The sequence below is a fragment of the Mobula hypostoma genome, chromosome 19, assembly GCF_963921235.1.
Source record: "Mobula hypostoma chromosome 19, sMobHyp1.1, whole genome shotgun sequence".
NCBI lineage: Eukaryota > Metazoa > Chordata > Chondrichthyes > Myliobatiformes > Myliobatidae > Mobula > Mobula hypostoma.
The window spans coordinates 57,324,042-57,351,272 of NC_086115.1; the positions used below are offsets into that span (position 1 = coordinate 57,324,042).

The window sequence follows — 27,231 nt, forward strand, 5'->3', positions numbered from 1 at the left end:
AATTCTCCTTCATTTCTGTTCTAAATGGATGTCCCTCTATCCTGAGGTTGTGCCCTCTGGTCTTAGACTGCCCCACCATAGGAAACATCTCTTCCACATCCACTCTATCAAGGCCTTTCACCATTCGATAGGTTTTAGTAAGATCTCCCCTCGTTCTTCTGAATTCCAGTGAGCACAGGTCTAGAGACATAAAATGCTTCTCATATGATAAGCCTTTCGATCCTGGAATCCTTTTCATGAATCTCCTTTGAACCCTCTCCAATCTCTGCACATCCTTTCTGAGATGAGGGCCCAAAAACTGCTCACAGTACTCCAAATGAGGCCTCACCAGTGCTTTATAAAGCCTCACCATTACATCTTTGCTTTTATATTCTAGAGAATACAAACATTGCATTTGCCTTCCGCACCACCAACTCAACCTGCAAAGCAGCATTGTCCCTCTAAGTAGTCATACCATTGGACCTTCTGCACCCAATTGAGGGGTAAATGGGATTGGTATGGCACCAAAAAAATAGCCCTACTAGTGCACAGGACTCCCTCCAGTTTGTTGGTGCTTTTGTATTGTCTATAGAGAAGAGTCTAAAAAGAACAGCCTTCCTTTTCAGGGGCAAAAGTTAGTAACTAATGTATAACTGAAACTCTATTGCTTTATATTTCACTATCACTCGCACAAGTAATTCAAAGCAAAAATAATTCTAGGAAAAGCAGTTAGTAACTATTGAATGTGACCTTAGGGAAATTTCCATCATTAAAGTTAAACAAAAGCATTATTATCTATGAAATACAGTTGAAATTCTGCAGTGTTTATTCCCCTTGTCCTTGTTCATTTTGGAATGATGCTGGATTTGATGTATTTTAAAATTTAAACTAGGGTGAGATGCAAGGTCATGCCAAGTTGCACATTTTAGTTGATGCTTCTGCAAAACAATGTGTGTATGCTGTATCAGCCATGACCACTGAATTTGTCAGCCTTTTTCAAAAGTGCAGAAAACTAAACCGGGGATGTGCCCCTTCCTTCGTCTTTCATTACTTTCTCCTTTCCAGGATATTTATTTTTTTTAGGGTGACGAGTTACATACTGCAGTGCTGCTGGTGTAATTTAAATTTCTACCCTCCTTCCACCCATTTGCTACCAGATGTGTTGAAACAAAGAAGTGATCCATTCAGACTGTTTGTTAAGAGAGGCAAATGAGTGGGAGGAGTTGGGCAGTGGCAAAGATTAGGGTCACACCTCTGGTGCAGAACTGGTGTGCTTCCATTCATAGTCATTATGCTCCATACTTAATTCATTACGGGAAATGCTAAGCTCATTAGTTAATGTAGACACATAGAAATTAAAACTGTAGCTATTAAACTAATCAACCCAATCTGTGGAGGCAAATGATTCCTTACGAAGGGTCCTGGCCTGAAACGTTGACTGTTCATTTCCCCTCTGTATATGCTGCCTGATCCATTGAGTTCCTCCAGCGTTCTCTGTGCGTTAATCAGAATTCCAGCATCTGCAGCTGCTCGTGTCACCATTAAACTAACAAACTATCGTTCACAATGTGCAGATTACACGACAAATTATCTACTTGTCTCCCTCGCGGAATAGGCCCTTCGAGTCACACCACCCAGTAATCCCCCGATTTAATCCTAGCCTAATCACAGGACAATTTACAATGACCAATTAACCTACCGACGGGTACATCTTTGGACTGTGGGACGAAACCAGATAACCCGGAGGAAACTCACACGGTCATGGGGAGAACGTACAAGCTCCTTACATGCGGTTGCGGGAATTGAACCCCGGTCGCCTGTGCCATGAAGTGTCGTGTTAATCACTGTGCTACTGTGCCTCCCATTAATATTAGTTGGCGCCCAATTAATACAAGTAGGTTTGAGGATTTAGATTCCTTAAAGCCAATTCCCAGCACCTGAGTGAACACACTGTGGTGTGGATGCCAACATAAATCATGTGTACTCTTTTAATTGTTGAGCGATGTTTAAAAACTTGTGATTAAATTGTGCCTACAGTGGGTAAACAGAGGCTGAAGCATTGTGCATTTTTAATTGAAAATGTGACAATCAGCTTATTTATGTCATATCTTGCTTGTTTCTGCATTTTATTTGTATTTTACCTATTTATACCTCTCTGTTACTTGCTTTTTTACTTCTCTATAGAGTCTATCAGATGAATTTTTCTCTGTGATTTTTTAAAATTATATGTTCGCTTCCCACTTGGGCTGAAACTCAAATAGAATGATTGCTGTTAAAGGTCTTGGGTCAAGTAAGTTGGACTGTCTCCATTCATTCCCAGTGGATCCCAGTCCAACATAAGCTGGCAACGATTTGGCCCTGTTTTTGCAACAATTTGGAAATCTTGGCATCAGCTGGGGAATTTAAAAACAAATAAATGATCCAATTGGTGTGCAAGATCCTGTGCAGGATATGCTTATCCTGAAATTGCAGCTGAAATATGTTATGGGGCAAAGTTGAGAAAGAAAAATCCTCACCCATCTATGCTTCTCATTGAGCTCCATGGCCAAATTATTTCATTAAGAGCAGGTTAGTATCATTTTAACTCTTAATTGAATGATTGAAGTGAGGTAGTTTTCATGGGTTCAATGTCTGAAATTGGTTGACAGATTGAAATTCCTGTTGTCAAGATCTCTGAGGATCTAACGTGGACCCAACATATCGATGCAGCTACAAAGAAGGCAAGACAGCAGCTATATTTTATTAGGAGTTTGAGGAGATTTTGCATGGCTCCAAAGACACTCGCAAATTCCTACTAATGTACTGTAGAGAGCATCGCCATCCGGTATGGAGGGGCTATTGTATGGGATCGAGTAAGCTGCAGAGAGTTTTAAGCTTAGTCAGCTCCATTACGGGCACTAGCCTCTGTAGTATCCAGGACATCTTCAAGGAGTGATGCTTCAAAAAAGCAGTGTCCATCAGGTAGGAGGTACAGAAGCCTGAAGGTACTCAATGATTCAGGAACAGCTTCTTCCCCTCTGCCATCCGATTTCTGAATGGACATTGAACCCATGAACACTACCTCACTACTGTATTATTTCTATTTTTGCACTGTCTATATGTTTAATATTTATTTATTTTCTATTATTATGTGTTGCATTGTGCTGCCATAAACACAACAAATGTCACAACATATGCTGGTGATATTAAATCTGATTCTGATACTTAATGAGATTCCTCGTGCCCTCCAGAGAGTAGTTTTATGAGTAACATTTGCTGGTGAGAATATGACCCAGTGATTGTTTGTTGTAAGACTAGCCTGGTACCTTGCTTGGGATGTATCCCAGAAACATTTCAGCAGGTAGAACCTTTTGCAGAGGGTTGTGAAGGCAAGGTCATCAGAAGTATTTAAGGGAGATTAATTTAAAGTTTTTAACAATTCATAGTGGTAGGAATAGCACAGAGGAAACGTTTGCGGATCAGCCAAGAATTGGATCGTGCATGTGGGACTGGTAATATAGTTATACAGGGGATTGAAATGGTGATGTTATAACTAGATATTTGAAGGAGCTGGTGGGTAACATGCATCTTAGTTCGCCATTTTCCTAACGCAGAATATTGAATTGGAGGACACTATCTTCGGAGTGGGTGGGCAAACTTCAAGGGGAATGCTAAACTCTACACTAGTCCACAGAAAGAATATATCCACGAACAAATCCTGCTGGGATGTATCCTGTGAAGAAGTGAACTTGTAGTAATTTATTCAATGAACACTGGATGATTTCTTTTAGGATTAATTTGTACGACAACACCCAGGCAGTATGAAATGTCATGGCAGGTATAGCATGTTTGGGTAAGTGGTTAGGTTTGGACTTGTGGTTCCCAAAGTTTTCCATTACGGAAGGGTTTATTGAGTCATGCCTGTGTGCGTGTAGACTTGAGCAGTTAAACTCCGTAGTTAGTTAACATAAGCATTATGTTGTAAGTTCAGTGTTTATCCCAGTAAACAGACTGAAATTGAAAGCTGTTCTGAGGAAACATTTCAGGAATAATCCCAAGCATTTGCAGAGGAGGAAAATAAAGTCAGCCTGGTCAGAAGGCAAGCTGTAAGAGCTTGTTTTCTTTTTGGAGCAACAGTAACATTTTGATGTGCAGTTGAAAATATGTAATCATTAATTGCTTACAATTGTTTCAGTAGTGATAATCTATCTATCATTTTATGTCCATCAGATATTCTATTGCTCAATAGTGCCATTATAAACCCACTGAACAGGCTTCCTAAATTGATATCCCATTAACTTTATAGAATTGCCTCTTTAAAAACCTGATGCTTGTGCCTTGGAGGCATTGATACTGGATGTTGTCAGACAAACATGAGTCACTGGCAGCATTTAGGTTGGGCTATTTTCTGGAAAGCATTTGCAAAACACTTGAGCTCTCTTCTCAGTCTTTCCTTGGAGTGGGCTTCCACTCCAGCTTGAGTATCAAGTCCATTTAATGTTTATTTTCTGTCATGTAAAGTTTCTAGTTTTTCATTTATGTTAGCACTTTTCACAGGAAGCCAAATCTCTGTGAAGGTCGGCCTAATGTCCCACAATGCCTCTGGTCACATTCAGGTTGTTGCCTGGGAGTAATGGTACAGTTGAGGAATAGGTCCTTAGGCCCAAGATGTGTAATTATACTCGTAATTGCGAAATAAACTAGTGGCTTTGTCTACTAGTGTCCATGTTCCTCCATTCCCTACACATTCTTGTGCCTATTTAAGAGCAGCTTAAGTACCTCTATCATATTTTTTCCACTACCACCCCAGCACCCTATTCCAGGCACCCTGTAGTAAAGTCCTTTGAACTTACCGCCCCCCCCCATGGATGTTCTTTAGTATCAGATATTTCGACCCTGTGGAGAATGTCTTTGCAAGTTACAAACTTAGCAGGTGATGGGTGAAGCCAGCTGAGTGGGAGAGGGGGAATGAAGTAAGAAGCTGGGAGGCGATAAGTGTGAGGTTTTGCTCCTCCACCCTGAGAGTGGCCTCATTGTGGCAGAAGAGAAGGCCATTGGGCCAACATGAAGATGCTTTGCTCTCAGTGTCTGTTGCTGTTGAAACTACACAAATTGCTAGAGTGCCTGTGATACAGATTTTGGAGCTGAAGATGAGAGAAGCATTTCAATTGGAAAGAGCTTTGCACAGAGAATGACACACTGGTATGGAGGTCGTATAAAGAAGGTATTAAGTACCAGTATGGATCTAATATAAAGGGACAATAAGTCATAATGTGGATGTAATATAAAGAGAGTATTAATGTATCACTGTGCTTCTGATATAGAAGAAGCATTAATTGTCTAGATTTAATTAATAATGTACAAAAGGAAGCATTAAAAGACAAGCCCATTGGATCAGTGAGCAGCATAGAAAATCAACTGTGATCACATCTGACAGTGTTGCAATCTGAGTTAGTATACATGCAGGTGCATGTGCATTCTGACAGATAATTATTCATATGTCTATTAAAATAGGCCATCTCTTGCTGTTGATAAGAGATACAAGAAGTGGTTTAAGTGGCCGTCTGGTATTTTCAGTAAATATTATTAATTAGTGTGCTTCATAGTGCTTGGTTAAGGATTGGAAAATTATCACTTTACTAAACGGGGTTTCCATTCCTTTAAGATCCAGAAAATTGGAAATCCTGGAATGAAAACACTTGTACCTGTAATGAAGGGTGATGGAAGCTTTATTGCTCACACTGGAAAAAATGATCAATAGTTGTCCTTTTAACTTCTAACCTAGGTTTACTTTCCCTCATTTGTACATGTTCTTACTAACTTGTTAAAAATTGTTCAAGAGAGATGTTCTCAATCCAGTGAGTGTTGTTGGTTGTTCTCTTTCACTTAGTTAGAAGCATTCACCTTTACTTTGGTGTGTTGATCTCTAGTGATAGGTGCTTGGATGTTGGTGCCATTCTTAATGAGAAGGCTAAGTTTTGAAAAGAGTAGCTAAAGTTTCCTGGAAATGTTTGCCTACTTCAGTTTTCTGCAACCCTTACTGTTTTTTTTTAAGAAATGAATTCTGCTTGTGAAACTCTGCCTGGTTCTCTTCCCCCATGTACACACATAAATGTAGAACGTGCCCAGGAAGAAGACTACCAAGTAATGCTGACATATTGAAGATCATCACATTTTTCTTCTTAGGATAGGAATTAATTCTTTCTCCTTGTTGCTGCTTTCTAATTACTAGGTAGTCCGGAAAGAGGATGCAAGTTTTGATGGGTGAATGCAATTTGAAAAGAGTTTGACTAGGAGATGGTGAAATTCCTTCAATAACTGGAGCTGGGCTTGAATCTTGCTGTCTAAGACCTGGATGCCAGCAGTCTTATGTTTAAGGACACTGATTAAATGGATGCTGGATAATTTTGTTTCATTCTAAACCCAAAAGAAATCAAAAATTGGACTAAATCTTTCACTTTATAAAAAAAAGATTATAGATGTAATACTTTATTGAATCTGGATTTTAGATTTGTAGTTTTGAAAATTATTTTTGTATATTGCTATCCATTATTATGCAATACTTTATCTATTGAATCTGGATTTTAGATTTGTAGTTTTGAAAATTATTTTTGTATATTGCTATCCATTATTAAGTTTATTGGGGAGACTATTTAGGGAATAATGCATAACTTGTATTCCAGTGTTTTTTCTACCTGCACTATTAAGAAACCTAGTTTTAAATCGTGCAGAAATATTTCTGCTTTTGGCAATTCATCATTAAACCTCTTGACCTGTGCTTCCTCCTCAACTTGCCTGGTCTAGAATTTAACGCTGTGTGCAATGTGCAGAAAGCATGGGGCCTCAGCAATTATCTGGCGTCTGTTTCCATTGTGTGAGTGAATTGTTTGTGGGGTGGTTACTACTATGTAACTCTGTAGGACGGCTTGTGCCCATCTGGTTTTGGTTTTCTCTCTCTGCAGTAGGGGCTGAGTCTCATTTCCTCGCACTCACAAGGCACTACAAGAAATGATCTTGTTATGCCTTAACATAATTGAAAATTACATGTTGTGCAGACCAGCAGCACTCAAATGCAGACACATAAAACATTATGTGATTCAGGTAAAGACTCGGGGAAAAATAAGTTGCATTGGTAATAAAGTTAACCCCCCCACCCCCCCACAAAAAAAGCAGATCAGCAGGGTTGAAACTTGCAAGATGTTAATTGGATGTTCAATTCTGTTGCAAGTCTTTTTCTTCACTGCTTTTTTTTTAACTTTTAAACAATTTGATTGAAATGCAAAATTCTAAATCAGATCTGTGTCAAGTCAAGGGTATATCTTCCCTCTGCACAAATTCATTTGATAAGTGGCTGGAAAATCCTCCACTTCGCAGTTGTTAAATGGACCTAGATGTATAATTTAAAAAAAAATACACTCCAACAAAGAAATCTTTTATGCATTTACAATTTGACATCTGCAGTATAACTTGGATGAATGTTCTTAAAATTAAAGCTTCTCATCGACATTTATTTTACTAAATGGCAAGTAGACCACTAAGATGTCCTGCTTTACTGTCTCTCTCTCTGTTCAATATACAGAAGCCTTAGCTCTCACTTACTGCCCATTATGCGGCTGGCGTTCAGGGCAGCGATGAATGTCCTCCATCTCTGTCTGTTTAGAACGATTTTTCATTGCTGTTTCCATAACAATTGTATTTTTGACTAGTCAGGGTTGTTAGCCCCGAGCTGAACCCCTGAAGGGCTGGTGGACCACTATTAGTCTGGCCTCTACACTTTGACCTCCTTGGCCTGGTTGACCCCACCAAGAGCCAAAGCACAAGTCCCTGACTCCAGCCAAAGTAGCTCTCTGGGTCATTGAGGTATGTAACCCTATGATAAGGTTGTGGACCTCTTGGAGGAAGCATTGGCTCATGATGACAACAATGCACAGTAAATATTTCTTAGCGTTGATTAATTTATATCTTACATGTTGCCTTCTGATTTGTGCAAAGTGCCAATTTGTGTATGGGCTTTAGATCAAGAGTTTCCAACCTTTTTTTTAACGCTGTGGACCCCTACAATTAATTGAGAGGTCCGTGGAGCCCAGGTTGGGAACCCCGGCTTTAGATGAACAGATGGGATGATCTGAACTGTATCGTTGGGTGTGGTGGTGGTTTGGATGTTAAAGGCAGAAGGTCTAGCAGAAGAGAAAAACTGTGCATTGACAGCCAGCTAATTGTAGAACAACCTGGGTGCCCAAGATGGAAGGCAAGTTTGGCAACAATTGGAAAGTCTTTCATGGCCAGAGAGCAGTCATGTGCAAGTTTACTTCTCTCTGACAAAACTGCACCATTATTCTCAGTTATGTTCTTTAGGCCGGGCAGTAGCATAACTGGAGGGGATGGTGCAGACTGAGGGGATATAAGTCCAATGTTAGTGTGATGTAAGCTGGTTTGAAAGAAACTGTTTCAATGGTTCCCTTTAATATCAGAATGTATACAACCTGAAATTCTTGCTCTCCACAGACACCCACAAAACAGGGAAAAAATAATAAACCCAAGACAAAGATTAGACTTGAAAATACATAAACCCCAGCCTGTTGCATTTCCTATATTGTGCCCAGGTACACTTGCTGATGCTGTTCATAGTGACTTCTGTTCCAGAAAAAAAAATGGTAACTGGTCTTAAATGGGAGCTAAAACACCTTGAAATTTGCACACTTTGGCTGCTTTTTCACACAGATGTTGCACTCGGCCAAACTGAATTTGTTGCAAATCAGGAGTTACATTTAATATTATGTAGTTAGAATTCATTTGTAGATTGTAATTTATTATGCTGCTTAACATTCTACTGAAGGCATGAGTTTTGCAGCATTTGGAGCTTCCGTTGTGATGAGAGCTGTTGTGGCGATTGGTGGTGGTGTTCTGATGCCATCACACGTGGGAGGAGTTCACGGACGGTACAAGCAGGGTTATCAGTAAAGCTCAATGGTGTATCCTGCGTGCTGACACCCTGGTGTGCTGTGCACCATCCCTCAGTAATGAACACAACCAGAGACACTGATGGGTGTCATTAAGGCGCTGTAGAGAAATGTATCTGAAGTATTTATGAATAATATTGATGGAGATGAGCAGGTGTTTCTCGGCAGAGAACAAATGTGTAGATTTAAGAGAGGTCCAGTTAACAGTGAAACTGTACATGGGAATCCAGCAGTGGGTGTGTGTGTGTGTGTGTTTGTGTTCTCAGGGTAAGGATGTGACAGGTTTCTCAGCTCTTGTGTATTGTTACCTTGGTATGAATAAACACAGGGTGTCCATGTAGATTTAGAGCAGTGCTTCCCAATCTGGGCTCCACGGAGTTCTCGGTTAATGGTTAAGGCCCATGGCATAAAAAAAATGGTGGGAACCCCTGATTTAAAGGATTGTAGGGAATGCCCAGTGTCCTTTGAGAGATGAGTCTTCAGTCCATGGGTTGATGGGTTAAAATTTTTAAGTGTCTGTGTGTGTGTGGACCTCCCAAGATATCAGCGCAGTAGCGTAGTGGTTAGCACAGTGATTTACAGTACCAGCGATCCAGGTTCAATTCCCGCCACTGCCTGTAAGGAGCTTGTACGTTCTCCCCGCGACCGCACGGGTTTATCCATGGTGTTTAAGTTTCCTCACACAGTCCAAAGACTTACCGGTTATGAGTTCTCCTTAAACTTAGGCATTTTCTTTTAGAATGTTTTGTTAGTGGTAATTGATGCTTTTTACACAGTGACGTTTTAATTTGAGAAGTTAAGGATGAATGATTGAAGTTAATGATAACGCTCCCTTTGTGAACTGAGTATCCCAGTGGAATAATGTTGCATTGTGATGAATGGTATTGCATTCAGATTTTAATTCTGGAAAATATTTATTGATGTAAAGGCCTTGCATCCATTACCTGGCGAATAGAGAATTACATTGAAGTGTTTAAAGGCAATGTTGATTACAAGATGGCAAATACTGATAATATTCAGAGTACTGAAAGCAAAATTGCAAAGAGACCTTATGGACAAATGCAGTATAATCACATTTAAAATTTTATCTAAATTAGAGAAGTTTTGGGGAAAAAAACTGGATTAGCCTCTATTCAAGAAGTAATGGGACAAACTACCTTTTTTGTTTTTTTCCTTTAAGAAAGAGAGGGTATTCAGGCATCGGGTCTAAGCCAATTCAGAGAAAATCCCACTCCCATTTATTTCCCTGGAACACATTCTGTCTCACCTGCCCACCAAATCTGTTCTAATTCTCCTATCACCCACTGACACATGGGGTAATTTACTGTACCAATTAACTTAACAAGAAACACATCTTTGAGGAGGAAACGCGACACCCCATAGAAACCCACGTGGTCGCAAGAGGAACGTACAAAATTGACACGCCTCAATGTCAGAGTTAGGAATTAAACGTGAGTCATTGAAGATGTGAGGCAGCAGCTCTTCTTTGGAAAATGCCAAGTGAGTCGCAGAAGGTGTCACAATTGTTATGCTCAATTTTAAAAACAAAATTGTTAGTGATCTTAATGAAAATGAGTCTGCACAGAACATCTTCAGTGTTGGGATTGTCCTTTTTGTCCTTGAGGTCAATGGTCGGAATCAGGCTATGTCGTAAACTTTGAGAGGAGAACAGAATAACAAATATTGGCAGTTTGTGTGAAGAGTAAACAATAGCCAATCATTTATTCTTAAAGGAACAATTATGTTTTCCAAATCTTACTAGCCACCAAATTATTGGCGGAGTTGTATGGGAAATCCAGATGCTGGATCAGGTATCATTGGCATATTATGTGAAATTTGTTGTTATGCGGCAGTGGTACATTGCAATATATAATAAAAACTAAATTGCAGTAATATATAATTACTGTAATTTACAGCACTTGATTTTATATAGTTAATTAAGTATGCAAAAAGAAATAAAAGTAGTGAGTTAGTGTTCATGGGTTGAATGTCAATTCAGAAATCTGATGGCAGAAGAGAAGAAGCTGTTCCTGAATCATCTGAGTGTTGTCTCCAGGCAGTGTTGTACCTCCTTCCTGATGGTAGGAATGGGAAGGGGGCATGTCCTGGGTGATGGGGGTTCTTAATGATGAATCCCACCTTTGCGAGGCACCGCTCCTTGAAGATGTGCTGGATGCTGCGGAGGCTAGCACCCATGATAATTTTGTTTCAATTTCTGCTAACACTACCAAGGTAATTTTCTATTCTTTGTCTCCTTCCTCCTTCCTATTGGCTGCTTCTGTATTAATGTACCTCCAAATCTCCTTGTAGCAACAAGTGCAGAAATGGGAAAACCCCGTTGTATTGTGGAAAGGATAATAGAACTTGGGTTATTCGAGGCCAAGGTATTGATGGGTTTGACCGTTCCTCTTCTGTTTGACTTGTAGCTCTCATTATCTCTAAAGCACTCCACTAAGATATTCGCCAAACCAAGTATTGACTGTAACACAATAAAAAGACATTACAATTTTATCAGAAATCTTTGCTTTTTTAAGAAAACTGATTCTGATATGACTTCCTCTTGAAGCATATCAACAGAGATTGTAAAAGGCTACACAATCAGTTGCTAAAATTATGTGTATGCATGCACTTGTGTGTGTATTTATAGGGAACTTTTTAAGGATTGAAACTCAATTGCAACTGTTCATACTTTAAACAGATTTGGTGTCGTAACTTGAATCTATTTTTGATACTGTTCTGTTACTCATTGTTATCAGACAACAGCAGCAATGTGAAGTTTCTTTTATCAACAGTGTGAGTTTAAGAACACCACCTTGTAAATAAAGTCATAGTTCAAAAAATATTTGATTTGTATTGAGTGACCCAATATGTGCATTTTTCGAAAGAAATGTGCCCTTCGCCAAAGGAAGGTCAATTGAGGGACTGATTTGAAGTCTGACTAATATAAGAATGATGAAGCTGAACTCATTTTGTTACTTCCATAGACCTAACACCTTTCTGTATTTGTACAATTACAGGCAAAAATCCGCTTTCTCCATAGCGTGTTATTGTCATTTTTTGCAGTTGGAATCCCTATAGTAGTAGTACAACACAGAACCAACCCTGTATCTGTACTGGAGCATTTAAACTTAGAGAGTTTGCTGGAAATTTTATATGACCTTCAACTTTTTATCTGCACTTGTTCTAAAAAGTGTTTTTGAAAAATGACTTGGATGCTCCTGATTTTTCATGGCCCATTTGGCCATAATCTCATATTCTACTATCTTTTAAATTCATTTTAAAAGCATGGAGAGCTGTTTTCTCCATTCCGTTTTAAAATTGTCATTGGTTTAAAATTTATTTCAGATTTACATTTTACCTACTTTTACTGTTTTGCCATAATGCCAACTCAATGCACGAGTCTTCAATGAACTTTGCGCAGAAAGCAAATTATCGAGTGTGCTTGGATTGTTGTCTTCAAGAATTCTTCATTTTGATAGCTGTCACTCTTTCTGCATGGCGCAGATTCCCTGCAGATGATTCCAGATTGAACTTCAAATTGGAATACAGGAGATGCTGCAAAACTTGTTAAGTCTTTTGAAGGCCTGTTTTCCTTGAGATCTGTGCTCTGCCCCCTTTACGAATAGCCACAATACCCGAGGAATATATTTCTTCTGTACAACGTTGTTTCAATAAAGCATATTAATTTGTGTTTCTTCCATGAGCGTACTACTAGCACCTACTTAACTACAGTGATGCTGATTAAATCATTGTTCCTTGTCAGGGCTGTATGATTTGGCGATCTTTCATTGATCAAGTGTGTGTGTGTTTATTTTGAATACCCAGAGGCAATATAAAGAATTAAGGAAGTCACATTTTTCTGTTGAATACCTGCAATTTTGATTATTGTTGACCAGTAAATGCTTTGGAAAAACAAGAACTGTATGGAATTAATCTTCTGTTATTGTGCGAGTTTCTAAGGGGCAAATGTAAGCGTTTATAATATTAGCAAAATGTTCCACTCGTTATCTTTACGTGCAACTTTGAACATGAATGTTAGAATATTACCAAGGGAATCAGAATGAGATTTGTCGTGCTATGGAATTTATTGCTTTGCGGCACCAGTACAGTAGAAGACAAAAAAATTACTGTAGGTTACGAAAAATAATAGTGCAAAAGAGGAAAAGTGTTCAGTAATCCGATGGAGGGATTATCTGAGTACTGTGCTGGTATATGGCGCTATTCTTCAGAGTATTGATGATAAAATTGTGATGGAGTTTAATTATGTATTTGTAAGAAACAGCTTGTCATACCTTCAGATGCAGATGGCCGGAATTTCAATCATCTCTTCAGCTCATCGAGTCTTTTTAACAGTTTGTCAAATTCTCCATCCTTATTCCAACCCAGCACATATAATTCAGTAAATTTTTATTTTTGCTGTTACTTCCCATTTTATTCCTAATGTGTAATTCTCTTTCATAGAAATGATTTGGCCAAGTCAACATGTTATAAATACGTGCTAATGCGGTGGAATTGTTGGGAGTGAAGGAAATTGTTCCACTCCTGTTTGAAAGAATGTGACAATTGAAAGACAGAGCATGGTGCTAATTTGAAAGCAGATGTAAATTCACAAGCTAAATCAATTTTGCTGCACTGTGAATGTGTTCTGAAAATGTTTAGTGTCCAAATGAGCCCAAGGTAAAATTGATTATATAGATCTATACTAAGGACATTATTCTCCATCATGGCAAACGTTTTGTTTATGACAAATCATCATTATAATTTTTCATTTTAAGTTTTGTGTTCATTTGTATTTATAGATTTTTGTTCTATTTTATTTTAATCATTTTCCTTTATTCTGTTTCCCATCTCCAGTACCTGCAGATGAAATGGCCTTTGATTGATGTACAGGCAGGGAGCCTACAGGGTAGGCAAGGACTGAAGGATGCTAGGTCCCCATCTCCAGCTCACATTGTTGTAAGTAGTGGCTAGATCCATTTTCTTTGCTTCAGTGGGATCATCTGGAACTGAACTGATTATTTAACAAAGTGGAATTTGAAGTGATGTTGAAGAGATGTAAAGTGGGTCTATTACTGTTAAAGCATACCTTGGGTTTTGCAGAAGGATTCAGTGATACACTTGTGGCCTTGCTTTTCAGGTCTGTCTTCACCATTATTCTGTAATTTTTGGAGGATTAATTGATTAAAAAGGGGACAACCACGGATGCAGTTTGTGACTCCTGCTTCTTTGCAAGGGGTATTGTTTTGCAGCTTTCTCCAAAAAAAAAATCAATGATCGGACAGACATCTATCAGTAGAATTTAAAATCAGATTTTTGTTGTAAAAAAATCCTTTAAAATATTGTCTTGTCCCTTGAAGTGTGTTTACATTTCTAAACGTGTGCAAGTTTATCAGCTCCTCTGGCCCTAAAAAGTAATTTTGTGTATGTAGAATTCCCTCTGCTGAACAGTTTTGAGTTCACTGCCTTTTAAATATACCTTTTGATACCTTATTTGTAACAATTTACTGTAATCTCTGAATGTAACTTGAGTTTTGAAAATTGGTTAGTTATTTAAAATTGTGTTTTCTATTTCCTTGTTTGTTGTCTGCAAGAATACTTAAGTGTGAATGGCTGCTAAGCGCCTTCGAAGACATCGTTGCTGGTGGATGCCAGGTATTCTTTTGAACTCGTGGCCATCAGCTTCTGAAAAGGCAAAATTCATGCTACCGAGTTCATTTGATCTCTGTGTGCTGTTTTGTATGACAGCAGCAAGCGCTATTGTAACAGCACTGTGCATAATCTCTCACTCAGTGTCAGCAAGACCAAGGAGCTGATTATTGACTGCAGGAGGAGGAAACCAGAGGTCCATCAGCCAGACCTCATCGGAGGATCAGAGGTGGAGATGGTCAACAACTTGAAATTCTTTGGTGTTGTCATTTCAGAGCCCAGGGTTCGCGCGTCAGTGACATTACAAAGAAAGCACATCAGTGCCTCTACGTAGAAGCCTGCAAAGATTCGGCATGTCATCTGAAACCTTAACAAGCTTCTATAGATGTGCGGTAGAGAATATATTGACTGGCTGCATCTTGGCCTGGCATGGAAACACCAGTGCCCCTGAATGGGAAGGTCTACAAAAAGTAATGGATACACCCCAGTACATCACGGGTAAAGCCCTCTCCACCATTTAGCACATCTGTATGGAGCGTTGTTGCAGGGAAAACAGCATCCATAGTCAAGGACCGCAGCACCCAGGCCATGCTCTCTTTTCACTGCTGCCATCAGGAAGGGGGTGCAGGGGTACAGGAGCATCAGGACCCACACCGACAGGTTCAGGAACAGTTATTACCCCTCAACCATCAGCCTCTTTAACCAGAGGGGATAACTTCACTCTCCCCATCACTGAACTGTTCCCACAAACTGTGGACTCACTTTCAAGGACTGTTCATCTCATGTTCTGGATATTTATTGCTTATTTATTTATTATTATTATTATTCCTTTCAGTATTTGCACAGTTTTTTGTCTTTTGCACACGGGTTGTTTGCCCATCTTGTTGGGTGTAGTCTTTCATTGATTCTGTTGTTTCTTTGTATTTACTGTGAATACCCACAAGCAAAAGAAAAACGAGAACTTCTGCAGACGCTGGAAATCCACAGCAAAACACACAAAATACTGGCTGACTGAGCAGCATTCTGTGGGCAAAATCCTGAACAGCTGGAGGAGAGACCCATGCATTCCATGGGGAGGACGTACAAACTCCTGTTTCACTTCTGATTGTACTAGCACTAACAGAAATTGTGCCGATAGAAATGGAATAAAAACACTGGAATTCATAGGGCAATGGAGGGGGAAAAATAATCTCAGGGTTGTATATGGTGACATATGTACTTTGATAATAAATTTACTTTGAACTTTGAAATTAACCTTGATGATGGTGTATGATCCTGAAGCTAATGAATCCAATGGACAATAAAAATTTTGCTTCCTGAATACTTTTGGGTGTACCTGAATGGATTTTGGACTGCTGATCGTGAAAATTGCCATGAAGCTGCTCCATCACACAGCATTTTGTTTTAAAATCACTTAATTTGTTATTTCAATCCTTAATTCAAGACACAGAGACAAATACCAAGCTTAAGAAAAGCATTATTTGTTGGTCCACAAATCAAACAGGTCATTAATGACAGTCAATTTGAAGAACTTCTATTGGGACTGGAGAAAATCGCATGGAAGGCATTGAAGGATGTTGTTGAAAACTTCCTTGGCAACTGCAGAGCATCAAACTGTGTGCAGCTGATTGACAACACGCTTCTAGCATACAAAACAATGAAGTGCAACATGTCACTAAAGATTCATTTTCTGCATTCACATTTTAGATTTTTTCCCCCTGCAAATCTCTGCACTGTCAGTGAGCATGGTGAAAAGCTTCACTGGGACATTGCAGTCATGAAGAAATGGTAGGAAGCAACTGGAATCCATCAGTGCTGGCTGATTATTGTTGGACACTTAATTGGGAAGCCCTAGACACTGAGTACGAACAAAAATCAACAACTATTGCCGAGTGTCAGCACTGTTATGCAATTCAATAAATGTTAATTTCTTTGTCTAAATTCCTTCATGATACAAGTAGTCTGAAATTATATTAGTGTTCACCTTCAAGTGGCCTACCATAAAGAAAAAAAAGCCCGAGGAAGCAACACATTCGAAAAAATTTGTTGTCCAGTGATAGACAAGAACTGCTTCCTTTGGTTCTTGCTGGGAAGGGCAGTGTGGAACTTCTTGAAAGGTGTGCTCATTATTTTTTTGTAATTCCACTTAAGTTCCATTTTCTAGTTCCTCTTTTTTAAGAAAAACTTAAGGATCCTCTGTGGAAAAAGAACCCTATTAGTCAAACTTGGGTTACCAGTTGATCATATGAAAACTGATGCCTCTGATTACAGGAAGCCTTGTTGTTCTTTCAGAAACATTGCTGACTATCGTATTCTCCTGTGCGTCTGGAATCAAACTGACTTATTATCACCACTAAATGATGTGAAATTTGTTTTGGGCGAAGCAGTACAGAACAAAAATGAATCCTGGATTGGCCTCTACAGCCACCTAAGGACCCACCAATAGACAACCCCATAGGAGAATGTCATATTGGATGCAAGTGATCACACTTCTATTGTAGTTCAAAGACAAATCTATCAATTACAAAAATGAATAATACAAAAAAGGAACAGCAAGGTACAGTCCATGGATTCATAGACCATCCAGAAATCTGATTGCTTACCATTTCCACGGTTGACCTCTCACTGAAGACTGAATTGTGTTCTCCCGACTTCCCCTTCTTGGAGTCCACCGTCACTTCTTGGTCTTGCTGATGTTCAGTGCAAAGTTCTTGTCATGACACTAAATCAGCAGGTCTACCTTGTTCCTGTAGGCCACCTGGTTGCCATCTTACAAGTCCACCAACCACTATTTGTGATATTGGTTGATGGTATTTACAATCGCGGTGAAATCAAGGTTTGGCCATGGCAAATCTTGATTTTCTCTTTACTGTCTCCCATTCCTTGTACACAAGTTGTGCAAAATTGGCAGGGTAATAATATACAAAATAAAAAATCTCCCCTGGAACCATGATTTTAAAGTTCTCTTCTCCAGCCATGCTTGGAAACAGCAGAGGTTTCAAAGTAAAAGTTTTGCTGCTTTATACTGGTCACTTGTAATGTGATATTGGGAAGTCTGGTCCGTACATGGACTCCTGACATTTATCCTGCCAAGGGCGCCTCTTATCCCAGCAACAGATCTGTAGATCCTGATTTTTGGGGGCCTGTGAGTTTGTTGCTGTGATAAGGGAGCCAGATTTATCAGGGATAACTGCCAGGAGCAAGCTCTTGGGCATCGCTCTCCTGGGATGTGCATTAGAATGATAATGGTGCAAATATAGCAGTGGAGTTGTGCAAGTCCTTGATGTTTTCTCCTGCAGCTTTGCTGCTCTGCATTCATAAGCACGAGTGAACACTGAGTAATGCTGTTTGCCCTGTTTCAGCGACAATCTGCATACTGCAGTCTATTCCTCTTCCACTCACCAAAAAACTTTGCAAGGCACAACAACAGCTAACCAGTACTTAAATTGCGTTATGTTATCATCAAGCCCTGATTAGTTGTGTAGTTGATAAATTTATAATTTAGTTATGGAATAAGCTGTTTATCCTAAAAGCCTGGAGGCAGTTCTCTGATAGCTATCTGGTCACATCTATCCTCCTGTCTTCTCACTGCCCTCCTCTGCCCTCCCCCTCTCACTTTAGATTGTAGATTCATTTGTAAATCTTCAGTGAAAGTAAATTCTTTTTTTTTTCAGTTTACATATTCAGCAGGAAGCTTCTCTCCCTAACAGGGCCGAATAAATTGATGACTGTTTCTTATTGCCAAAGTGTTCTAAATAATTGCTCTATCTGTTCGGGTTGCACGTGGGATTTTTGTGACCGACTAAACTTCAGGAAATATTATGAAAAGAAAACTTTGTTCTATTAAAATATTTTTGTTCGATGCATGTGATACGAAAAGCTGGTATACTTTCTGAGTGAAAAATTGGTGTGCAGAGGAGATTTTTAAAATTTAGAGATACTGCATGGAACAGGCCCCTCTGGCCCTTTTAGCTGCATCTCCAGCAACCCCAGAATTGACCCTAGCCGGTATGTCTTTGGACTGTGGGAGGAAACCCACGAGGACACGGGGAGGACTTAGAAACTCCTGATTTCACTTCTGATCATTGCAATAGCACTAAAAGAAATTGTTCCAACCTAAACTGAATAAAAACACACTGAAATTCATAGGGCTTTGAAAGACTTCCATTACATGAGGCTGATGTTTTGCCCACTTTCTTTGCAGTGCAAGAATATTTGGAGTTTTGAATGGAATCAGTTACTCAATATTTTGTGTTTCTATATTTAAAGCTTCGTGTTTGAACGTTGCAGTTGGTTTAAATTTTTGTTCCTGTGCAAACTATTACTTTAAGTGAAAGAAGATGTATCATTTATAAGGTATTATCATTGAAACCTATTGAATAATGAAAGGCCTAGATGAGTGGATGTAGAGAGGATGTTTCCTATAGTGGAGGAGTTTAGGACCAGAGAGCACAGCCTCAGAATAGAAGGGCATCTATTTAGAACAGAGATGAGGAGGAACTTTAACCAGAGGGTGGTGAATCTGCAGAGTTCATTACCACAGATTGCTCTGGAGGCCAAATTATTGGGTATATTTTATGCAGAGTTTGATAGGTTCTTGAATAATAAGAGTGTCAAAGATTATGGGGAGAAGGCAGGAGTTGGGATCGAGAGAGATAGCAAATCAGCTATGATTGAATGGTGGATCAGACTTGATGGGCTGAATGGCCCAATCCTCTTACTTGATATTATCGTCTTATTTATAAAATGGAAATGATTTACTGGACAAATGCATTTGTTTATCTCTCTATGCTCACTTCATCTGTAATAGAAATAGTCCAATTCCAGATTCACGGTGAACCCTTGCACACACACTACTGGCTTTGTTCCATGGATATTTAGAATGCTGTGATTTAAAACAAAATCAGAATGCATTTATAATTTTGTTATAGACAGTAAGCAGAGAGTGCTTTTACGGTGAGATGTCAATAATTATGCAGCTATTTCACACCCAACATTTGCAATTTAGTAACATGTTTTTCTCAAAATTCTGAACATACCTCTCTCTGAACACTGATGTCTTGTCTGAATGCCAGATACTGTTATGTTAGTTGACTGCAGTTGGAAATATTTTCAATACTTGAGTTCACCACATAGTGTGGGATTTCTCACAAAACATTGCTTTGTGATTTAGAGGAGCTGATATTAATTACTGTTGGTCCTTCCCTATCACCCCCACCGCATAAAATGATATCAAAATTAGAGATTTGTGCTGGCTGTTAGCATACATTTCTTGGCTCATGCCCAACAAAATTTTACTGCTAACGATTGTGATTTTGATACAGTATCTGTGAAGATAAGTACTAAAACAATTTACTTGGAAATCAAAACTGAAATTATGAACAGCTTTGCTCATATCTTCAAAATATTTTAACACCCTGTTGTAATTGTTGCCACAGTGATGTGCTGAGTCAAGGGTAGGAAGTTAAACAACTTTGATATGGTGCTGTTGAAATGTGCACACATAAACCATTCCTTAATTTGTCATCCTTAGAGACTGATCTGTGTCAGTAGGCATATGTATTGCTGTTCACTGTTGACTAACCCATTTGTATTAAATCTAGCTTAATCTCCTTTGTATAGTCCCGTAATCCTAGAAGAGACAAGCTTGAAGGGGTGTAATTGCAACTTTCTTGGCTCGAAGCATCGAAATAAAGAGTGACAATAAAAATATCAGTGATTGATCTTTTTGGATGGTATGATAGAATAAGACTATTGAGCAATGCATCTCAACTGGATTTGTGATATTGGTTCAATTTAATATCGGAGAATGTTTGCAGTATACAACCTGAAATTCTTGCTCTTCACAGACGTCCACAAAACAGAAGAAAAACTCCAGAGAATGAATGACAGAAAACGTTAGAATCCCAAAGCACTCCTCCCACGGCAAGCAGCCGGAAAAACATCGACACACCCTCCCCTCCCAGAGACCATTTTTATAGAGCCCATCAGAAACTACTGTCCATCTCAACACCTCGACATCTCAGACAGGCGGTCCCACACTAGCGACCCGAGAGAGCTTTGAAAGTTAAAATACCCTATCTATCAGTAATGTGTTTATAATTTTCCTGTATTCCATTGATTGCAAGTTGTCTGAATTGTTGTTTTATTGTTTTGATGAGTCTTTATCATGACTGTACTTGCTGGCAGTATTTCAGGTGTCTTATTTAAGTGCTGCCTGTTTGGATCAGTCGCTATAATGGCTTCAATACAACCGTATTCAGCCAAGCTGTAAAACTAGTACATGACACCAGTGCCAGAGATCATGCTCCTGTCAAGGTGCACCGTGCTATACAGTTAATACCTAGTCATGTACTCATAATTAAGAAAGAATGTGCTCTGTGTCTTTTACTGATCAGAAGACTAATGTATATTGGGAAGCATAAAAACAGGAAAAAACAAAGTTACTAAAATATTTAAATTTTTCTTGTTACAAGGGACTGTTTATTAAACTTGGCATAATTAAAACAGCTGGATAAGGTGGGTAATCAAACTAGCGAGGCAGTAGATGACATTATTTTAAGAATGTTCAAGTTTATTGTCATTCAACCATATACATGTATACAGCCGAACGAAACAACGTTCCTCCAGATCAAGGTGCGCAATACAGTGCATTTAACTCGCACAGCACACATCAAGTAATATCACAAATAACAAGATGCATTTATGACACAAGTGATGCCCAGAGGTTTAGCTTAGATTAGATTATGAGGACACTCAGTCCTCCTTTATTGTCATTTAGAAATGCATGCATTAAGAAATGATACAATGTTCCTCCAGTATGATATCACAGAAACACAGGACAGACCAAGACTAAAACTGACAAAAACCACATAATTATAATGTATAGTTACAACAGTGCAAAGCAATACCGTAATTTGATAAAGAGCAGACCATGGGCACGGTTAAAAAAAAGTCTCAAAGCCCTGGAGGTCCCATTATCTCACGCAGGCGGTAGAAGGGAGAAACTCTCCCTGCCATGAGTCTCCAGCGCCGCAAACTTGCCGACGCAGCATCCTGGAAGCACCCGACCACAGCCGACTCTGAGTCCGTCTGAAAACTTCGAGCCTCCGACCAGCCCTCCGGCACCGAGCACCGAGCACCATCTCTGCTGAGCGTTTTGACCTCACCCTGGCAGCCGAGGACTCAGGGCCTTTCCCCTCCGGAGATTCTGGATCACACAGTAGCAGCGGCAGTGAAACAGGCATTTCAGAAGTTTCACCAGATGTCCCTCTGTGCTCTCACATCTGCCTCCATCAAATCAGAATTGTGCACGGCACCCTACTCGACAGATAACAGATATTCACCACCGGAGTGGCTGCTGCACACTGCGTCGCGCCGCCATCTTCTCCTCTCACCGGACATCAGCACCAGACAAAGGCAAGTGGTCCTGGGTTTGAATCCGCCTCCCCCCCCCCCACCACCGACTCCTTGCACACTTTCCATCCGTGCTGGGATGAGCGTCAAGCTAGTAACTCAGCCTTGTAAAAAAGCAGACTAAATGCTGAAGAAACGGCAAAGTTGCCACCTGATGCGCCAGAAGAGGAATCACAATGATTTATGACACAAGTTAAGAAGTAAGCAGTATAACGCTACTACCACTTAATGAGACCTGGGTGGTGGCAGGGAATTCGGTAGTCTTGTGGCCTGGGGGGAGAAGGTGATTCCCAACCTAACAGTTCTTGTCCTAATCTTATTGTATCTCTTGCCTAATGGTAGGAGCCAAAGAGATCGTTGGATGGATGGGAGGGATCATTGACAATGCTTAGCACCTTGCAAATGCAGTACTCCTGATAAATCTCAGATGGGTGGAAGGGAGACCCCGATGTAATTGAAAAGAAATTGCTTTAGCAACAGCGCAACTAATGCCACTTATCATTGAGATTTACAAGTTTTATGGGAAGATGGAGCTACAGCGGCAGACCTTGCAAATTTGGAACATCGTTGTTCTTAAAAACAATTTTTAAAAATGGCAAATTCACTGTAGCAGAGTGTCATGGAAAAATGATGCCACAGATCTGACCCTGGCTGATGAGTTTCGTATTCTTGATGTTCTGCCATTGATGGTGTTGCTAATGTAAATGGGGCCTGATGTTTTGTTATTGATAGTTTTGCCCCAATGTGTTTGTTTTTGGTCCTTGCTTAAGAGAACCTCAATTTAGGTGGATTAAGTGCCCACTCTGTATAAAACACAACCAAATCAAAAGATGTCAAAGTAATTGCAGGTTAGTTTAGTCCTTAAGCATCTGACAAAATCTTTACTTTCTTTCATAGAAATATATACACATTTTTAAATTTCATGCCCAGTTTTCAACCTCCCTCACTTTACGTCTGCCTCCACTGCCACCATTTGAACTGCTTTACTCTAGATTCCTAGAGGCCTTTTGAAAGTAATTGTGACGGGTGACTGATCTGGTTGACATGTTGTTGATCTAGTGATTTATTGGTGCAAAAAGAAACTTTATCTAGATAGGACTTTAAAGATTTTTCCAGTCGAAACAGAAACATTCAACTCCTCTACATGCGTTATCTTGACTTTGTCCAGTGACATCAGAATCAGGTTTAATATCACCGGCATATGTCATAAAATTTGTTGATAATAGAGAAAAATGTTTGTTTGTATATAGAATGGTTAAATGAGTAGGGTAAAGATAATTTTAAAGAAAGTCGTGAGGTAGTGTTCTTGTGTTCAATGTCTATTCAGAAATTGGATGGCAGAAAGGAAGAAGTTGTTCCTGAATCGTTGAGTATGTGTCTTCAGGCTTCAGTACCCCTCTATCTCCTTCCTGATGGCAGCAATGAGAACAAGGCATGACCTGGGACGATGGGGGTCCTTAATGATGAATGCTGCCTTTTTTGAGGCATTGCTCCATGAAGATGTCCTGAATACTAGGGAGGCAAGTGCCTATCATGGAGCTGACTAAGTTTACAAGTCTCTGCAGCTTATTTTGATCCTGTGCAGTAGCCTTCCCATACCAGACGGTGGTGCAGCCTGTTAGAATGCTCTCCGTGGTACATCTAAAGAAATTTGCGAGCGTCTTTGGTGACATACCAAATCTCCTCAAACTCCTAATGAAATATAGCTGCTGTTGTGCCTTCTTTGTATCTGCGTCAATATGTTAGGCCCAGGATAGATCCTTGGAGATGTTGACACCCAGAAACTTGAAATTACTCATTAAAGAGGCAATTTTACATGAGGATTGGCTATTGGTTGGGATTTTAGGAGAGTATCTAGGCCATTGCACCACAACTAAGAAGCTATTTTAATCTTGCATGCTTTTTGCTAGATCTTTGATTTGTATGGAGAATATTAAGGTGGCTTGGTAATGCAGAGCGCCCTTGGTGCACTGCCACACCTGTAGAATTTTGACATTTTATCCAAAATCCAAATAAGCCTGAACACCTGAGGCAAATTCCCTTTGTGTTGGGTTTTAGCAATTTGGCAAGGCTGGTGTTTATTTTCTTTTCTCTAAATGTTCAAGCTCATCCAAAACACTGTCAAAGAAACCAATGTAGAAGTCCTGCTCCATTATTAATCCAGTACCAACACTCATTTAACAATCTTAGTCCTCCTACTCAATTTCTTGATGTTCCATATCTCTATTTTCCTTCAACTAACACTGTGCTCTTAGGCAGGGGTTCCCAACCTTTTTATATGCCATGGACCAATAACATTAAGCCAGGGGTCCAGGTTTGGAACCCCTGTCTTTGAGTTCTGTGTCTCAACGGCTGTTCCACTCTCAGCAGAGGTACCTTTTACTGTCCAGACCACCCCCCACCCCACCCCACCCCCCAAACACCTATTGTGGCAACACACACAAAATGTTGGAAGAACTCAACAGATCAGGCAGTATCGATTTATTTATTTTTAAACTAATGTCTTTGTGCGTTTTTGTAATCACTGCCTCCCTTTGGTTGAGTGTCATTTTTTACTGATGTGCTCTTGTGATGTGCTTCTATGTTAAAAGTTCTATGTGAACATATGTTTGTGTTGTCATAGTCTGGTGAGTGTCAGGAAGGGAAAGGAATGAGAGGGTATGAAATAAAGGATGCTGTATTAGTGTTTCCAACTGCTCTCCTGGGGGTGGGTGGGGGGCGTGGAATGTTGTCATTCTAACTTGGATTCCCTGTAAACCTCTTGTGCCTTACCCTTAAATGATGCCCTCTAGTTGTAATCACCTCTGTAATAGGGCAAACCTGGCTTCTGTTCCCCATACAATCTCATATATTGCATTCGCTTTCCCACCTCGGCCTAGTCCACCCGAAGGCAGTCAGCCTATGTGATTTCACTGTACAACAAAATGATTCAAATTATCAAATGGAATGAATGAAGAAACAAACTGTGTTTTCAGTTATGAAATAATTGTAATACGTGGTGTTTTAACTTTTAACAGCTAACAACCCCTCCTCCTTTTCAACATTTTATAATATTTGAGGGAACTGACTTCACTTAATGTTTTGGGAAATCATTGTATTTGGAATTGTGATCTATACCTGGCATTAAGAATGCCAACACAACAGTTTTCCACAGCAGTGAACTTCTAGGATAAAATTACGACCATTGCTTAATGTAAAATGGTGTTGTTTTCTTTTAATTTTGCCAGAATTAACTGTGCAGCAAATGGAGAGGATTTTCCAAATAGCTCGTGCAGTTAACTGTACCCTGTTGTAGCATTTTTTTAAGGAGTTTGGTAATCTAATCTTGTTACTTCGTGGGTTTTTTTCAGAATAATTGACTATAGCCAGGAGATTTCGTTTGTTTTATAAATAGCAAATGTGTTAGTGTTAGAAAAAACTTTACATTCTTCAACATGAGTTACAGTACTGTACAAAAAGTCTTAGGCACATGCATATAACTGGTACTATATTTGGAAATGTGGAGTGGAGAACAAATTTATAAATCTGGCTGGAGCAAAGGATGTTGGGAATGGCGAGGGTGGAGTGCCACGGGATGACTGCGGGACAGGTGGCAGAAAAGGAGTGCTGAGGGGTGGGGGGTGGTGCAGGTACGGACACACCCAGCCCTGAGACACCAGGCAGGGTCATTTGATTCCAAACAATTGGTTTATTGATCATTACAGAATGTCTCTCTGGTGCATCTTGTTCTCTCCCATCTTTCTCCCCCTTTTCCCAACCATGACTCCCCTCTCCCAGGCCCCTTCCCACTCTCAGTCCACAATACAGTCCCATATCAGAATCAGGTTTATCATTACTCATAAATGTCATGAATTTTCTTTTGTGTGTGGAAGCAGTACAGTGCAATTCATAAAATTACTACAGTACTGTGCAAAAAGCCTTGTGTGCCTAAGACTTTTACACAGTACTGTATCTTCATGACTCTTTTACTGGTAACTTTCAATGCATTTCCATTTGAGGAGAATTACTTTTATTGCAGTTAATGTTTATTTATGTTTTAGGTTATGAAGGCTGTGTTATTTTTCTAAATCTATTTACTGTTGCAAGATGTATAGCATCTGCAGTTTTGGCTGAATCCGTACTGAACTTGCCTCTCAGCATAACTCATGTCTTTAGCAAACCTGATCAAACTGCAGGGAGCTGGCAGCCCTCGAAAGTAATGGCCTGGTGGGGGGGACACCTCGATTTAACAGCACACATTTACAAAGTGAAATCTCAATATTCAGATTGTCCTCAATTTGTGTTTTTTGTCTCTATGGAGTGCTTTTTATTTCATTGTATAACAATCTGAAGAACTTTGTTTATGTTTGGCCGTGCTTCCCACGAATGGTTGTGAACATGGGCATTGCGTTTGCAAGGGTATTCTTCAGTTGGCATGAGGTAAGATGGTTGGTTTTCATCTCTGGTGTGTTCCTTTGGAGCAGAAATTACTTGATGGCAGATGTGACTTGCATTTCAGTCTAATTTTTAATCTGATTTTCCCCACACCTTGAGGACAGTTCTAGCCCTGTTACTGCTACCTCAGCTAAACCAAAGCACAGATGATCATTTGAACGGAGTACTGGATATGGTACAGTGAGGTGAAGGGTCTGATTCCTGGCTCTATTTGGCCTGGAAACTCAGTTCGTGTGGAGTCTTCTAGAGGAATGTCTGGTATTTTATTTTAAAATTACTTGCCACAAATAATTGTGTAGAGAGAGAAGCAACTGACTTGCAACAAACAGACTATTGTACAATGGAGAGAGAGAAAAGAAGTCAGTGTAATTTAAAAGAAACAATCTGTTCAAAGAGCGGAGGGAACAAATTGCAACAACTACTTCTTCTCTTCCATTGCTCCAAAAAACAGCAATTACTCCAGAAAAATATATCAAGTAGGGATTAGTTGCCTATAAATTATACCCATAAAATCTAACTTTGCTACTCACTGCTATATGTTCACCAGTTTTGATTTGTGAAAAATGCCTAATCATCTCTATAGTGTATTACAGACTTCTAAAAATTATGTTTCACTTTTTATTTTTTTTAATAATTTGTGATTAAGTATTCTGGGGAATGACGAACAGATGCTACACTAGAGTTGTAAGTATTATCAAAGGTCTGACTCCACTGTTGTATTTCCCAGTAGCCTTGTGCAGGAATGAAGCCGCACTGGAGAACACTTTGCTCAACCACACTAGTCCTTGTAAAAGTGATACTTAATGTCTACAATTTC

General features: G+C 39.6%; 1 protein-coding gene across 32 annotated transcripts in view; it reads left to right on the forward strand.

Annotated features, from left to right (window-relative positions):
* Positions 1 to 27,231, forward strand: part of tcf7l2 (transcription factor 7 like 2) — a 192,187-nt gene that overhangs the window by 59,948 nt on the left and 105,008 nt on the right. For 29 of the 32 annotated variants that reach the window (XM_063071946.1, XM_063071948.1, XM_063071958.1 and 26 more), the window contains exon 4: positions 13,773 to 13,874. The exons of the other annotated variants lie outside the window; for them this stretch is intronic. In XM_063071946.1, coding sequence (XP_062928016.1) covers positions 13,773 to 13,874 — 102 coding nt within the window. The remainder of the gene's footprint in view (positions 1 to 13,772; positions 13,875 to 27,231) is intronic. 32 annotated transcript variants of the gene reach the window in all.